Source organism: Phalacrocorax carbo, chromosome 3, assembly GCF_963921805.1.
Source record: "Phalacrocorax carbo chromosome 3, bPhaCar2.1, whole genome shotgun sequence".
NCBI classification, from domain to species: Eukaryota; Metazoa; Chordata; class Aves; order Suliformes; family Phalacrocoracidae; genus Phalacrocorax; species Phalacrocorax carbo.
Genome location: NC_087515.1, coordinates 79,415,220 through 79,432,731, shown reverse-complemented (window position 1 = coordinate 79,432,731; position 17,512 = coordinate 79,415,220). Strand labels below are relative to the sequence as shown.

The window sequence follows — 17,512 nt, the reverse complement described above, 5'->3', positions numbered from 1 at the left end:
TGGTGTGCAGCAGTGATTGAGAGTGAGTCAGTATAGCTACGGGCATATCACAGTATTACCATGGCAAGATAAACTCAGAGACACTTTTAAAATACATTTAGAACAGTGCGGAACATTGTAAGAGTGTTTCCTCCTGCAATTTATTTACAACTGGAAGATGGTAGTAATGAATTCATGTAAAGCAGCTGGGGAAATAGCCCTGCCTGCTGAGAACAGGTATTTTTTAAAGTGGAAACCAGCTACCTAAGCTAGGTTTACTTTTGCTGCCTGAGTAAATGATAGCAGTATGTAGCTAAACTGATTTTGAGACTAGGAATTTTTGGCGACATCCAAAATTAAATAAAATAAGTTTTGGATCAGTAAGAGGGGGGCATGTTGCCATCAGCAGGGGTGAATAACGTTTGTGTAACTGGCAGTTTTGGTAAGCACGTCAAGGTTGATGGGGTTCTTCTCTATGTTATTGACACATGCACTACAAACACCCTGATATCCATTTCATTTTACAAGGTGTGTGCGTGCACCGAGATAATGCATGGAAGGGTCACTGGCAGGTTACAGTGTGCCAGCCGTCATGTGCACAGTATCTAGAATAGTGTCAAGATACAATTTCAGGGTCTGGGGGCACCGATAGCATTCAGAGCCCTACATAACACCTGTGGCCCATGTAATATCTCACTAGCTCTTTGTCACTGAGCATCCCTTTGGCGCCTGTCATCCTGAGCTAACAGGTCTGTTTCTATTTGTGCAAGGCATTTTTAGAGACATTTTTCCCCCAGTTGTCTTCTAGATGACCTGGAGGAGCTTCAGCAAGTTGCCCATGTTACTTGACTCAGGGAGCAAAAAGGAGAAGAAAGGACAAAGTTTGTTTCAGAATGCGAATTGGGGTTTTTTTTACATCAAATCTGGGCTTTGTATTCTGCGCAGCATGGGAGGTAGATTTATTGCATGAGAGAGGTTTCAGTTTCAAACTAATAATTAGAAGAACACATTTAAACCTTTGTCAATATAAAAGTGATTTCAGGTGCTCAGGAATGCTCTGCCTCTTCCTTGTGGTTTGAAGGAAAAATTTTAAACATTTTCCACCCTGCAGCTATTGAGGGCAGTGAAAGAAAATACCTATAAGCTGCTAGGAAACGTACCAAATAAACTTGTTTCCCACTTCTTGTAATAATCATCAATTGTAGGTACTACTCCAAACATACTTTCAGACAGACTTTGCACTTTTAAAATGGTATTTTCTGTCAGGAAGGGTTTGTTCACACCCCATGGCAGAGAAGCAGGGACCCAAGTCGAAGCCTGCTGAACTCGACGGGCATTCAGTGAGGTGCAACCCCTTCACATTTTCCTAAGAATCCCCGGTGCTGTTAGCCTGCAGCTCCCCTTTCCCAGCCATCTCCCCAGGGAGAGGCAGAAGCCTATTTGAAGGCAAACAAGCCGTAGAGCCTACAAGGTGTAAATAACTTTCATAAATGCCAACGCTGAAAAAGCCTGGGTGCTGGGAGTGTGACACACGACGACAGGCAGTTCACGCCGCGCGAGGGGGGAACGATATGCCAGCGCTGCCGAGGCGTGCGTGCATTGTGCCTGGGCATCCCTGGAACCCCCATCCCGGGGAGACACACAGGGCAGCTGGAGGGATGGGGAGTGGGACTATCTGCTCCTTGCCCCATCATCTCCGCCCGCTCCCCTCGCCCCCCACCTCTGCTCCCCCCCCTCGCCCCCCACCCTCCTCCTCTCCCCGGCTTCTTCGGGCAGGGGCTGATTTAAATAGGTTGGCAGGGAGCCAGGAGCTCATCATTTTAATGCAGTGTAAAATGGAATGTGCATAATTATATGCAAGCCATATGTGAGGGAGACAGCTCAGCTGTGAATTTCGGGAGGCTGCGAGAGGGAGAGAGCGAACAGTCAGGGATCAGATGAGATGGAGCGGAACGGAGTGCAAGTGTCACCCAAATGAACAGTGTAATGAGTGTATTGCTGACACTCCTCCTTTCACCTGCTTCTCCCTTTTGCTTTAACTCGAAAGCAGAAAACACTGTAGATGAGAAGGGAAAAATACTATATGCAAGCAAGATTACTAATGGGCTCTGGTAATGTCTCCATTTAAACTTCAGCTTTCTTAATTAACAGTGTAGTTCCAAATACCCAATAACTTTTAATGCATCTTTGTCATTAAATATTTTGACCGCATTTGACTGAAGGATCATTGTTCTTGCTAGATGATTGCTCCTTTCAAAGCTTCACTTAAACATGGAGGGGGAATCCATTTATCTATAATAGTATTACAGGTAAATTATGAGTATGAAAACTTATTTTTTTTTGGCCTTGCTGTTAAACTGAAAATACAAGTACATTATCTAAGGATTGCTTAAGCATGTCAAAAAGTTTAAACGACTACGTATGAAATGTAATCCTGAAAAATGCAATGGAGTAAATTGAAACCCTGAGTTACTCACAGTTTACAGCTCAAATATTTCGTTTTGGGTTTGTCTTTTGTTGTTCTAATTATTTGCAATGCAATGAATTTGCATGTTCGACCTAAGCTATGTAAGAAAACAGCATCCCAAGTTCTCATATCTAAAAGGTGTACTGCGTATTTAAACAAACTTTTTAATAATGTTGTATTTTGGGATTCCCGTCTGTTTTAATGATCTGAGCTGTTATGCTTTTAGCTATTTTTTTTTCCTTCCATTATTTGTAAGTCCCTAAATAGGCCATTATATTTCCCTTCAGGCTAGAGATGAAGATGGACATGCTGAAAATTTTCCCCAGCAGCACTATGCTAAGGAAACTCCAAGACTTGCCTTCAAGAATAACTGCGAACTACTTGTAAGAATAACATACTTACAACAAGTCTAGATTGTTACTTTAGCACAGTGAAAACCGTTTTTTTTTTGAAAGGCTTTTGTTCATTATGACATACATTATGAAATATGATAGTTTTTTTTTTCCTGTTTAGCGTTCTAATGCTAGTTCTGCTATCCGTGAACAGTTTAAGATCTCAAATTGCTTGAAAAATCTCTTATATTTGATGACAGCACGTGAATGGCCTTAACATACTACCTTGTCTTGCACGGTAAATCAGGGAGAGCCATGCAGGGAGCAGCTGGTGATGCATGGAAAGCCCACACCACCCCCCCCGAGGCACCCCAAAACTCACTCTCCCATCCACCTTTTAGCCCTGCCTTGTTTTCGGGCGGCAGTGCCGCGTTTTGTTCTGCTGACACGCAGTACTCCCTTTAGAGCTCGCCTCCCCTTTCTAGCTGCATGCAGGCGGGAGCATCCTCTCCTCTCCGCTCCTCTCCTCTCCACTCCTCTCCTCTCCTCTCCTCTCCTCTGCTGTGGGGAAAAAGCAAAAGCCAGGAAAGCACATACAGGGAGCCTGGAGTGTTTACAAGCCGTAAGAGAGATGATATCAGCTGTGAAAGGATCTCTGTTCCAAGGCAGGGTTAATTTGCTGTTCATTTTAGCATTTGCAGCTAGGCAAGATTAAAAGCAAGCAGGAATGCCTATTATATTTCTATTAAATGAATCTGTTGGGACCTAATGTTCTTGATTAGCTTGTGAAAATGAGTGCTCCACGATGAGTTTTTCTGTTTGCCTAAAGTAAACAGAGAATGAATTGTAATACATTTAAGAAAGATTCACGCATGGCATTCGAAAAGGGAGTTTTAGGTGAATTGGTAGATCTCTCCCTCGCATTTGCCTTTCTTCTTGGCTGCACTTAAGTAAAATGTATCATTTGGCTAAATGGAAATATTTGTGGAGAGTCAGAACACAGGGTTATATTCTGAAACAACACTACTTTTTTTCTTGTTATAACTCTGCAAGAGGGGGGCCACAGTGGAGGAGCAAGCTGTGTTTCCTCTGCATTAAAATCTGTGTCTGCCTCCCCCGTAGAGGACACAGGGCCAAACACTAGTCTTGGTGTCCCAGGTACAGCATCCAGCGAAGTTGAGCTGATGAGCTGACATAACCTGGTGCCAAGGCCAGCCCCCAGATTCAGGCAGTTGAGCAGAGAAGCCCAGACTGGAGGGCAGCAGCCCAGAGGTGGTGGCCAGTCCCCAATCCCAGCACTGGCCAGAGCACAGAGCATCTTTGCCTCACCTGCACTGGTGGGCTCGTAGGGTCACCTGCCCCCGAGGTGTCCCCTGTGCTGAGCCAACCCCCAGTTAGGTAATGACAATGCTTTTTAGAGCCACAGATGTCACTTGTAAAGGTCAGTGCGTTTCCAGTATAATTCTCCCCAGCAAAAAGCAATGTGACCCGTAAGACCTGATCTTGCTTCCTTTAAAACCCCTTGCAACGTTGCTGTTGGTTTCAGGGGCAGCAGGGTTAGGTCCTATGGGGAGGAAACTAGGCAAACACAAAAAGCAATACCCCAGTGCAGTCAGAATCCTGTGCCAAATAAGTGAAACTGTTTCCTCGAGGCCTTGCTTAATTACTGTGCTGCTGGTCACATCAGGCCCCATGAACCATCACAGCACATAAAGATGCCCCCAAAGTCAGTAGGGCTTCCTGGTGTGGGAGGAGTTCAGGACTAGAGTTGGGAGACAACACAATATAAAATAAGTCATGTATTATTTTCAGTGGAAAATCTGCTTTATTTTTGGTGCACATAATCAATGAACCAATTAACCCCCTTTGTGCTATTAAAATCAAGCATTCTTTTAATGCCCAGTTAATTATTTCTCTATTAATATGCATTTAAGTTTTTGCTTTATTATGTCATTTCTGTACCTGGCAAAAGCTCAAGTCATGCAAGTTAGCCTTTCATGCGATTTTCTGGACAAGTTTCAGTTCTTGTTTAAGGAAGTAATAAAAGCAATTTGTCGTAGTTTTATTTTTCCTCTGCTATTGGAAACAAAATTGGCAGGGATGTAATCTGCACTCAATTTGTATGTAAAAAAAAAAGCAGACACATAATGAATATGTACCTCTGCTGTCTTTAAAGATGTATTTTAGGAACTTTCAGTGAAAATACGATGCTGGGCCTAGACTTTGGAGGGGAAGGAACTCGTGTTATTATTTGTCAAAGATGCTACGTGTTTCACAGAGGGGTAGTGGTTTTTCTTCTATGTTTTTACTTTTTGGGAAACAATGCTTAATTAAAATGTGCTTGAGAGTGATAGAGTCCTGATTTTGGCTTTTCACAGCATCAGCTGTAAGGCGAATCTCACAGTAACTAGCCATTAAGGCAGCATCTTTCTCCTAAAGGCTACTAAATATTCCTACATTTGTGCTAGGAATTGTCTCCTTGGGAGGGGAGAGGGGAAAAAAAATTAAAGAAAGGAGTGGGGACAGCTGCTTCCTCTTAAAAAAATATTTTCCTGGTGGTAGAAACTTGCCCAGAGTCTAACAGTGCAAGTCAGATGCTGGCTGAGTGAAAAGCTGAGATTTTTTAAATGAAAGAGAAACTGAAACTTGTTTATGCTTTTGAGAATCGGGAAATCCTTGGAGTTTTCTCAGTGCAGTTGAGGGTAAGTACTGTAAGAGCCTGTCAGGTGAAATTGGAATCTGCGGCTCAAAAGTGCTTTCTTTGCTTTAGGGTTCAGCTGCCATTTTCCAGCAAGGTTTGTTCCAGCAAGCGCAGGCTCCTCTGTTTGGGAAGTGCTCATGCTGGGAGGGTGCTGCCGGGCGGGATCCAGGGGCTGGGGCGCTGCTGCTGGGTCTGCGTGCCAGGGCTCTCCTGCAAGAGCCACGCTACACCGGCTGAATCTTAACATCCCCGGTCACAGGCACGCATGGTGAGCTTTAACTCCTCAGTACTTTGAAAGGCCTTTGAAAGCATAGTAACATACAGTATTACAAATTGTATGCTTTCTTCATTGCTTACTCCTCAGAGGAGGAGATGTTTTGGTTAGTGAGGTACAACTCAGCTATTTGGATTTGGTTTCTTTTTTGAGAGAGAGCTTGATAGGAAATAGGAGGAAGAGAGATAATTTAGGCAAAGGAAACCCCTGAGTGGTTGTGGTACTTCTGCTCATTAAGAAAAGCAGAGGCAAGTAAAGATTTTGGTTGGTATAGAAAGCCATTGTGCCGTTACAGGATTATGTTAGGGTGTTCATTTCCCATGTTAAATCCAGATACATTGTGTCATGCCAGTTGTCGTAGAGCACCGAAAACGAAGTGGTTAAGATGCTCTAGTCAGTGAGGGCATCGAATTTTCCTTGTGAACTTTTCAGTATTTTTGAGAATCATGTTTTCTTAAGTTCAGCTACCCATGATAAATACTGGGAACTACATAAAACAAATTTATTTTTAAAGATCCAGGCCAGCATGCTGTCTTGGCCAGCAGTCCACTCTTCTCCCATAGGCTCTGCCTCAGGATTTTAATTTCTTATTCCATGAGTGGCTGGAAGCTTTTCTTTCAGGCACATCTCTGTTTGCACAAGGAAAAGGCAGAATTTAGTCCTCTGGAAGCTGATTGTCAAGGAGCACTACAGTCCAACTCATAGTGGATGTGGGGAGAGAGATGGGATTAACTCCCGAGAATGGGTAGGCTAGAGTGAAAAGGCCAGTGAAAAGCCCACAGCCTTGGCTCTAGCCAGCTGAAATTCCTGAGCCATTGCCTAGAGAAAGGAAAAATCCATCTGGCACCTACCCAGGTTAGTCAGGGTAGGAAGAGCCATGCTTGGATGCCTTTTAACAAAAGTGGGAAAGAAAAACCAACAGTTCGTCCTTCCCCCCTGCCCTCCCCCCACTCCAGTTACCCAGAATATCAAGTCAAGGTTTCAGATTGGCGTGCTGCTGTATGAGCAAAGGAGGGTTTGATGGGTTAAGAAATTAAACACCAGGTTGCTTTCCAGTTCATTTGTTTATGGAGATGATCTGAGTACCACCCACTGCTATGGGATTATATGTAAAGCAAACAAATAACCAAACAAAACATAACCACCCTGAAAACAAAATTCATTTCCAGTCCCACACCCAGCTGTGACCCATGGTTTTCCTGCAGTAAAATTATGATCTTTTTCTCTTTGAAATAAAATAGTCTACTCCTAGTAGTTCTGCTCTGGGAGGATAAATTCTTGACTCTAGTATGCAATGAATTATAAGGTAGTCCTGGTGCTTGGAAGCTGTTATGTGAAAGACACAAAATAAAACATGCTTGTTATTGGATTTAATGCATACTCACCTACAGCCATTTATCTTTAATCACTAACAAAAAGAGGCAGAGAAAGCTCTGAAAACACATCTACAACTGAAACATGAAATGCAAAATGTTCTCCTACAAGCAAAAGGCCTTTGGGGAGGATACGGCATGGCTGAGAGAAGCCAGAGCTACAGCTGGTGCTTTGCTTGAAGTTGTGTTACTTTGCCCTGCTGTTTCAGCACTAGAGGCAGGGTCAGGAAGTGTGGCACACGTGGGATGTCCGGGCAGGGGAGCAAGGGTGCAGGCAGGTTAACCACAGCATTACGGTACTGGAATGTGGGAAAGATTGCATACCTGCAAGAATGATTTTTAAAAGCACTGCGAATATTTGTGATCAGATGAGGCCAGTAGGTTTTGTAGTTGGAGTCAAGTTAAATGTAAATACGCATATTGGTATCCTTTGGAGGCCATGAGAGTTTTGATTTCAGAAAGTGAGTTTTGGATTCTTTTATTTTGAGTTCCCTGACCTGTTTCCTGTGCCTCAGTGTCAAGCAAAGCTGCTTCCTGTTAGTCCTTCAGCGTTAAAAGGAAATACCCATCAGTCCATTTATAACCGCAGTGCCCTCAAAGGAGGACTGAATTTGGGGAAGATAGCTTTGCTCATCCCCTCTTTTACCTTTCCTCCCTTTTTGTCTCTCATGCTGCTTCCTTATGCATAGCAGAAAGGAGAGAGAAAGCAAAGGCTTTTCCTTGCTGCAGCCCTCCCTGGTTCTTCCTTCACCCTGCTAGGTGCAAACTGGCAGAGGGAGAGGGAGAGCACTTCCTTCACCCTGGCCCAGGCTTTGGGACGTGCAGAGCTTTCGGCCAGAAAGCTGGAGCAGGACTGCCGCCCAGCAGCTCTGAGGGATGCAGGGACACATGTAGCCTTTAAGGTATGGACCTTGCAGTCAGGAGGCAATTTTGCCACCCTGGAGAGGCATGGGGAGAGGGGGATGAGACCTGTGACACCCTGTGGAGCTCCAGGTCGTAGAGCTACTGGTACCAAGCCTGCCGAGAGTTAAAACCTCCTCAGCAGTGCCTACCACTGTTTTCAGCATCACTCAACATTTGCTGTGTCTCACCGCTGGTGCTATTTTTTGGTGGTTTACCGATGGATTTCATCAGTTTCTTGCTCAGTTTGCTGCCATAGTCAGAGCAACCGATACTGCTCCATCAGCTGCACCGTGGCATACGCAGTGATTCGAGCAAATGGTTGTGCAAAACCCCTAACAGCCAACGGAGAGCCTGCCGTTGGTTTCAGGGTCTTTGGATCAGGCACAGAGAGCTGTCAGAATGGCAGTTATGGCTCTGGAACAAAAATATTGAGAAAAGCAATTGTAGCAGTGAATTGATACTGATGTTCTTAAAACCTCAGTAATCTTGGCCACATGAAATACAACCTTTCTTGTGACTGAAATAACAGTGAGGCTTAGGTCATATTGTAGACTAATCGCCTGTAATATTTCATTTTCAAAAACTAAATTGTTCATGAGTTATAGCAGAATATTTTAAAAAGAACGTCCCCAAATCCCCACAAAAAACCTTGCATTCTGTTTCTTTTCAAGCAAGGGTAACGAACCAGGCAAAATTATAGTAAAGTTTTTTTTGTCTTTAATTGCTGCCAGGCTGAACGAAGGGCTATGTAGTATTCACCTTAGGCATACTTGTAAAGACTGTTGAAGTCCACAGGCACTGGGCGAATGCACTGATAAAAGGCAGCGCACAGCTCTCAGGCAGATTTGGAACCGGGGGGGTAGAGGGGAACCCCAACACCAGTTGCTGGAGCATGTGGCACGAGTGCAGGCTCCAGCTGACCCTCCCTGCCCGCTGCCTGCCTGCACAGGTAGGCACCCATGGGGCGCTGGCTGCCTTGGCAGCTGCCCCCGATAGGCATCTCGCTGGGGTAGTGCAGGACCAAATACAGATCTGCAGCCTGCCAGCCGCCCCACGATATGCTGTCCCCAGGAAATGATAGGCTCTATGCCTGTCTGCTGAGATCTATTCACTGTTTTAGAACAAATGCATCCACTGTCTTGCCTGGCGCACAGGCTGTGTCCCTCTTGCCCTGCTTTTTAATTATTTGTTTTTCTACTCCAATATAGAAGTGAAGGCAGTTGCTCACATTATGGCAGCACGGCTGGACCTGGGAGGTTTGGGTCCTGTTCCTGGGGCTGCAGCAGACCCTCTCAGGGGTCTTGAGAGATTTCCTTGTTTTTTCAGGCCTCCTGTACCCCTTCCCCCATCGTGCATCACCATCCTGGTAAAGAAATATGTTTGTTTTTTTTCTTGACTCACACCACATTTAGGACTCCACAACCTCTGATCCAAAGCCGGTTGAAATCAATAGGATCCCTCCTGTTAACTTTAAGTGGGCTCTGAATGACACCCTGTATTCTGTAGGCAAGAAAAGGCAAGCAACTCCTTCGAGATGTCTTCCACCTGACCCAAAATTGCTGTAGGACAGCTAACAGCTAATTTGAAGGGTATAAAACATTCTCTTTATTAATAATATTTAAGCTGAAGGCTGCAAGCAGAGACCAGCTGTAGGAACTTATAGAAAATACAACCCTGTCATAGCAAGTCTGAGATAGCAGATCTAGTGGAAATAAGACCCAAAACTCACTCCTTTTATACTCAAGATTAGTGAGGGACCATGACCTATGGCATTAAGGGATTCCCCATGCCTCCCACAGAGGTGGGCAGGGGAGTGCCATTAACCCTGGAGAGCAGCAAGGAGAGTAAGTCTCTGCCGGTTCCCAGCAACATGGAAAATACAAGTTATAAAATCCCCAGGAGCATGGGGAGCAGGGGGAGGGAAGGGAAGGGAAGGAGATGGGGATAAAAGGAGCGAAGCTCCCCCGTGGCTAGGGACGTGTCTTTCCGCACAAGCAGGCTGGAACCCCCAGTAGCTCTACACAATCCCAGCCTTTTCGGTCCATTGAACCAAATTAAGGAAGAGGATTCGGGGAGCTGAAGATATGGAATAAAAAGTGTGACAGTGAGAGGTGTGGGCGGCACGGGAAGATGGGCGATGGGAACGAGGCAGTTTGGGGAAAGACCATGGCTACTGACGGTGGGTGTTTGGCCTCCCAAGAGCAAGTCGTATCCCCTTTCCTGCAGCACTTGCCTTGGATACGCTAGAAATAGCAAGCAATTTCGCCCCAGTGTCTCTAGTTTAGCATTTTCCTTCATACCAGTACAGGAGCATTATTTTAGGATGTGACACTTGACACTTAGTGAGCACAACTTGCCTTTCCAAAGGTGGAGGCATGTTTTCTAGTTTTTAACATCACTGTTATTATTTCAAAAGGGAAGCAAAATGCAGTTGTTAACAAGGATAATAATTAAAATCCCATTACAGCTCCAATTCTGTCATCTTCCTCCCCAGAACAAGCATTAAAATTTTTATTAATAAATGTGCAATTACTGGTGACCTCTGAATAATTTCTCCAGCCTTAATTTCTCCTCACTGCAATACTGTGTTTTATTACTCTATTTTTACTCTGTGCTTTCCTCATTTGATGTTTACTGAAGTTATAATTTTCATATTAAACATGTTCTCATTGAAAAATTGCTTTTTAAAAAATGATTTTTAAAAATACCAATCTTTTTATTGACCAGGAAATTAAACAAGTAAAAAGTTAAGAAACTGTTAGCTGAAAATGCATGTTTAGCAGGCTACTTCCTGATAATGATTTCAATAAATTTTAAAGTAAAAAAGCCTGAAAAAAATTGTCAGCCACCCCCCCCAACCTCTCTTAAGACTGAAAAGAAAAAAGCAGGTTTGTGTCCCTTGGAAAGAAAACCAGTTGTGAATCGTGGCTTTGCTTTATGAAACTGGCATTCATAACCAATTTAAATAAAATTCAGACAGTTTTTATAGAACATTAAAGAATAAAGATATGCCTTGTTCCAAAGGAAGTGAAGTGCGGTGAAATAAAATTCATTGGATTTCCTTCCACATAAATTGGAAATAAAATTTCCAAAGTCATCACCCAGAGCTATAAATATTTTCTTCTTGGGATCTGTGCAGGAGTTGCAGATGACTCAGTAGGGCCCATGGGGCACCCTGGCAGCTACCTGGGAGGAGCCGTCCCTTGCTCTGCATCTCACCACGGCCATACCTGCAGCACAGGGACAGGCCATAAAACTGGCTTTAGTCCTCTGGCGCTCAGGTCCTTTTGCACCTCTGACCCTGGCTCTCACTCATGCAAGGTGTTAATGAGAACGGGTTTTGCCAGGTCTGAAAAGATGCCTATGTAGACCTGTGTGACTTTCTGTAACGGTGCAGTTGGCTTATGGCTCACCTTGCTGCATGCACTGTCCTCCCCATTAAAAAGGAAAAGAGTTTGAAGGCTTTGACCCCCTTTAAGAGCCAACACACAGCAGTAAGAGAGTGGGATTTTGAAAATCAGAAGCCCGTGCTCTTTTTATTTCTGAGTTAAGATCCAGTCCGCGGGAGGGAGTGTTGAGAAGAGCATGGCCACCATTCAGCTGGACTGCAGGGAGGCTTGGGGGTGCTCTGGGATATTGAGTACGTGGCCCTCACTCTTTGGGAATCCTTAGGACTGCGCAGGGCTCCCAGGGGTGACATCCCAAGAAGACAGATTAATGCCACACAGTTATCTGAACGCACACCAAAGAAGATCTGTCTGCAAGGAGCATGCATCTCACTGCCCACTGCTGTCTGTAGCAGACACCTTTTTTACATCTCAGCAGTGACGTGTATTATATTGCTTTTGGGATGGGAAAAAAAACCCCAAAATATAAATCCTGCATTTTATTATAGAAGTTAATACCAATAATTACTTAAAATCTAATGAATTTCAGTTCTCACTTAATTGCTTTTGAGTAGTTCACTTAACTTATTAAAAAGAAGCAAGGACATATTCATTTAATGAGCAGCAGCAGCCTTGGCCTAGCATCTGCCTACATTCTCTTTTCAATTAATCAATTATAGTCCAATGGTGTGTAATTACACATTAAGAAAGTTATTGGATATCGCAGCATGGCTGTCCCAGGGGGCTCATGAATACACTAATATAACACACCTGTAATGACCTGTTCTCACATCTGCAAATTGCTCCCATTTCTCTCTCTCTGTCATTGCTAAATGAAGATGAGAGCAATTACCATTAACTTTTTGAGTCACATCTAGTCAATGAGAGAGAAAAAAGATCCCTACCAGCATTCATAATAAATCTGCCTGTTGGTACCGAGTATTTTAACTGCACCAGTCATCGAGCTGGAAGACAGTAAACGTACATCGGGATCCCGGGGCCAGCCTGGCCTAAGAACAGGCTTCACCTGTAGACGAGAGAAAGAGGCAAGCAGGAAAACCTTGTCAGATCACAGCCAGGCGTAATTTGCCTGGCTTGGTTCGAATCAAACCAAACTCTGGAACTGATCCCTATGCAGTGGCTCTAAGTCTCTGCATAGCAACTAAGCCATGTTGCTGTTGTGTTGAGGGTTTTTTCGAACACTAGAAAGAACAAAATTTACTATGTAATGGCAGAAAGGCTTTGGTTGTGCGAGAGGATACAGTCACCAATGCTCTCTTATTAATGCATAACAAATGAAACCAAGGAGAGACTCTTAATCTGCATAATGAAGTCTGACAAATTCTAAATTGGTGATTTAGTCAACTAAAGGGTCCAAAAATGCTCCGTGGAAGTGAGCTTTTGATGGCTCTATAAGTCAAACGGGATGATATCTGTCAACATTTTTATGAATGTTGTCTTGCATAGTGTGATTTTGATGTGCTGTTGTCTCTCTCTCTGGAAGGAAGTGTCTGTTTCCCTACACAAAGTTTTCTTGTTCATGTTTTGAATCTTCAGTCTGGGGTCTTCGAGGCGGGTGTACAGGCAGATCAACGTGCAGCAATATCTTGAGCATGGCTGTTGTTCATTACAAGCAGGATCTATTTTGCTCATAGTAATCTGAATTATTTTCATGCTGATGCCTTGCACCAAACTAGCATTAACAACTTCAGTGAAACCTTCATCATGCTGGAGGTGACTTATCTTTTTAAGGACCATGCGTGTCTCCTTGTGCTTGATGACCCTCAGGATAACACTCCTGCAGGATTCAGGTGGCCAAACATTGCTCTCAGTTGTACTCACAGTGAGGCAATGGATGTTTCAGTCTAAGCTTCAGCTGGGTCCACATTTCACTCTGGTTTTCACCTGTGCCATGTTTCTTCCCAGTTCCACAGCACCCTTTGGTTTAGGACACGGTTCGGTTCGCATGCCTAGCTGTAGCATCTCAGTATTTGACATCTGGGCTGGACTTTCTCTCTAGGTCCCATTGCTAGTTAACAGAGGAAGGCAAGCACTTCCAGAGTGTGATTTACTCAAAATAATTACGTGCTGGTTTAGGATTGGTTAAACCATCTTTAGATGTGTCTATATCTGTTCATTAACTAGATAAACACCTTCCATATGACACCTACATTTCTGATAGCTGCAGTCATCAGTTGAACTGCATATTTCCACATGTGTCTAACTTCAAGCTTGCACACAGAACCATTGAATTCAAGCAGAAAGAGTGCTTGTATGCTTGAAGTTAGGTATCTGCTAACTTTGTTTTTAGATGTCCGGTCTCCAGCTTTGAAATGGGGATGCTGTTATTTAATTGCCTTTGCATGTAATTTGAGATCGAGATTAAAATATTAGAAGTGCAAAGCAGTATCTGTTATTTAATGTTGATTATACTCCAAATAGTTAACAACACCACCCTTGGTATTTGCAGAGAAGTTCATTTATTATGAATTGTTACCTGACACAATAGGAGAAAACAGGTTCTGAGGTTTACTTTTAGGTATTTAAAAACAGTTTGACCACCCAGGCAATGCACGGTAACTGAAGCAAGGAGAGCAGTGAGTCTGGTCAAAGTGTGGCCAAAGTGATCAAAGTGTGCATGTGGACAATGTTCTCAAATTCTGCTCAATGCACGGCTTTGTTTATATTAAAAATGTTTTAAACAGAAAAAGGAACACAATTATAGTCTAGAGCTTTAATATACAATACAATATTCAGTTGTACAGGCTAGTTAAATATTGGTCCTAAAATGCCTGTCAGTTGGCTCTTAAGTTGTGTAGTTTTTATGTGTCTGATGGGGAGGAGGGTGGTATTTCATTCAGCTGCAAAAATTCGTTTCTAGCTGCAAAAATTCGTTTCTAGCTGTATTCTCTGCAAGAGGCTGTAACTCTTTGCATGTCACTTTCCTAATTGAGCAATAAACTCTGTATTGTACTAATACTTTTTATTATGAGGAATAAACATGCTTCTTCTAGACAGGCAGAGGAATAATTGACCACCTGTGGCCAGTCCTGAAAGAACATTACTGCACATGCCACTGAAATTAATGTCTCCTTAGTCAAGAAGGGAAACAGTCATTTTCTGAGAGATTTTTTTGTGGTTAGAAAGCTAACACACCCGATACAACGTGGATTCCCGACTGCCAAGGGAAGAAGCGCTTGGTGCTCGCACGGTTACTGACCCTCTCTCTGACTTTGGGATTCAAAGAGCAGCTTCATTTGTTAAACACATTAAGCAAAGGGCCAGATTCCGGCTAGAGCCAGGGACGCCTTTACATCACCCTGGCAATAGAAAGAAGACTCAAAAGGTGGTGTGCATGTAATGTACTCCTGTGGCCCCTTTGTGCCGCCAGAGTGGTGCAAAGGACTCTCAAAGTAGACGAGAATCTGTCCCAAACATAGGTTTATGTAATGCCGGAAGATAGCACTAGGACATTGTGCTCGTGTATCGTGTTACAGCTGGCTTGGCACCAAGTCATAAGGGCTGAAGGATGCTGGAAACTGAAATATTAAAGAGCTAAGAGATTGACTCAGTAGAGAGAAATGGTAAATGCTTCTTTTATCAATTATTTTTCACTTTGTATTAATACATCTATGAGACTGTATCTCATGTAAACCACCAGATCCTTCAGGATCCAGTCTCTTCTATAAACTGGAAGCAGGGATTGCCATGAGAAAAGCACGCAGGTCAGACTCCTGGGTGTGCATGCACCTGCAGCACGTAGTGCCCCTGCCAGAGTACGTGCCCAGGGAGAAGCAGCATCCTCGGCAGGTGCATGCACACCCTTACAGGCACAGGCGCTGTGCAGGGCCTGGAAAATGTGTCCAGTCTTATCTTACGCATAGCCTATTTCTTCTTTTCCAAGAGATTGCAGGGGGCTGTGTTGAGCAAGTGCGTTTCTCCCCAGTGGCTGTGCTCGGTACATTGCCACAGGGCTCTGGGCTGTCATCCTTCTTAGTCACCATGCCACGTTCATTTAATGAGGGGTTGTAGCTGATGTGCTTGCAGTCTGGCATTCCAGCTTTAGGTCTCTTCTTCTTCCTGCCACAGACTAGGGCTGAAATTCTCCCCAGTAGCAAGGCATGGCCAAGGCCTGGATGAGTGCAAGCTGTCCAAAGTTCAAACCAGATTAGCTCAAGAACACTGTGATTGGTGAAAGGAATTAACCAGAGGGCCTGGCTGCTGACATACCCCACATAAATGAATATATTTGCTATCAAAATTCTTCCTTGGGGACCTTGCTGAAATCTCAGCTGCCCTATGTCCCCACACAGCAGCAGTGACAGAATTGGTGTCTTCTTTCTGTCCAGGAGCAGAGACCTTTTCTCTCCAGTTCCCCCTGGTGAGATGTGTCCCTTTGGCGTCCCCAAGCTGCTGTCCCTCTGCAGCTGCCTCTGCACTCAGCCAGGAGGTGGGGACCAACCGGACCACAGCAGCCTGCTTGGGTGAGCTGCAATACCTTGCTCACATACTTGGAAAGCAGGCTGTGCTTGCCTCCATCAAATTTATTGTAGTCCCACCACTGTTTGCCTCCAGCTCAGCTGAGTCAGTGTGAGTGCTGAGAGGAACCATCATGTAGACAAGTTTGGCCCAGTTTCCCCCCCATGCTGTTAGAAAAACCTGCTGAAAGCAAATCTGATTAACACAGTGGAGAAAATAGCTCTTCTGTAAAACATTGAGGATTGCCATTAATGCAGGTATGTTGCGATGAGAAGTGGAAGTAGCTTTTTGAACTTTCACGGACTGATGGGCACTGCAGTTCATGGTCTGACTGGCTGTCTGCGGATTCCTAGGTGCTGAGCTCGCAAAATCCTGTGTGGCCTGGGGAATCTGCCTTTTATTTTCAGAGCCACTTTTTGAATGCCAGAGTGGCGGTACGTCAATACCACAGTGCAGTGTCACCGCAGGAGTGTCGCGGAGGTACTGCATCCCTGGTGTGCAAAGCCCTGGTCATGCACCAAACTCCACACGGACGAATGCAGGTACCCATGCCGGAGATACGAGCTGCTGCAGGCATGGGGACCTCCCAGTGCTCTCAGGGTTATAAAACCACAAAGAGGACAAATCCAAAATATCCTGGACCTTGTTGATCCTCCAGGAACTCCACGTAGCTCTGTCCTAGAAGAGGGATTTGGAGAGTGCCCGATTGCAGCACCCAGAGAGAATCAGAAGTGTTTAGATTTCACATTGTGTGTTTTCTCACTGCTGCTTGTTTGCTGGGTGGGATTTGCTCCTTTTCATAGCTGTAAACACAGTGCCCGGGTGAGCTCTGGGAGGAGCCTGACTCAGAGCAGGTCACCCTGAATTTGAGACAAGTGCTTCATCTGAGTATATATACAGTGAAAAGCTAGAAATGGAAAAGATCTATTAGTTCCTTCAGCCGGTGCTTCAATTCTAAAGCATATCTGTAATGTGCTGTAGGCTGGGGAGGAGAAAATTGCTCACTTTTCTGTAAATGGAGAAGCAGTGGGTATCATGGTCTGGTCTGAGAGAAACCACTCCACAGTCTCGACAGTGTATGCTCCCTTTTAGACAAACTCACTCTTCAGTGAAGGTGTTGGGGGCATTTTGAAGTTGTGCCTAATGCTCCTGCCTGTAAGCATGATAGAGAAGGAGAGCAAGTGAGAGGAGAGAGAAGACGGCACAGGCTTTTGGTGAGGACAGGGAAGTGATTTCAGGCGTTTGTGACACCACACAAACCTTGCGTAGTTAGTATCTTCCTGAGCACAATATACCCTGGAGGATGGAGGAAACGGTAATGGGTAGAGATGGGGTGGAGGGAGTGAAAACTACCTGCAGACATGGCATCTGAAAAAACCCAGAGACAAAGCGACTATTTTTAGCTAAAGTGCAAACAGTGATAGATGCCACGGGGCTGCTGTCACTAAAATTTGGCTATAAGCAACATATTCATATTTAAACAAGTCAGCTTTGCACATGGAAATGAGCAAACACTGTGTCGTCTCTGTGCTTATTTGTTTGTTGTGCAGAAGCCATCAGCTTCACTCCTTATCCCTTCACTGTGGTGGTGATGCGGAGTCATGATGATGGATCGGCT

At 44.4% G+C, this 17,512-nt stretch overlaps 1 protein-coding gene across 2 annotated transcripts in view; it reads left to right on the top strand.

Moving 5' to 3' along the window:
- Positions 1-17,512, top strand: part of SOBP (sine oculis binding protein homolog) — a 115,473-nt gene that overhangs the window by 61,357 nt on the left and 36,604 nt on the right. The window contains exon 5 of one of the 2 annotated variants that reach the window (XM_064447508.1): positions 2,734-2,829. The exons of the other annotated variant lie outside the window; for it this stretch is intronic. Within the exon in view, the coding sequence (XP_064303578.1) occupies positions 2,734-2,829 (96 nt within the window). The remainder of the gene's footprint in view (positions 1-2,733; positions 2,830-17,512) is intronic. 2 annotated transcript variants of the gene reach the window in all.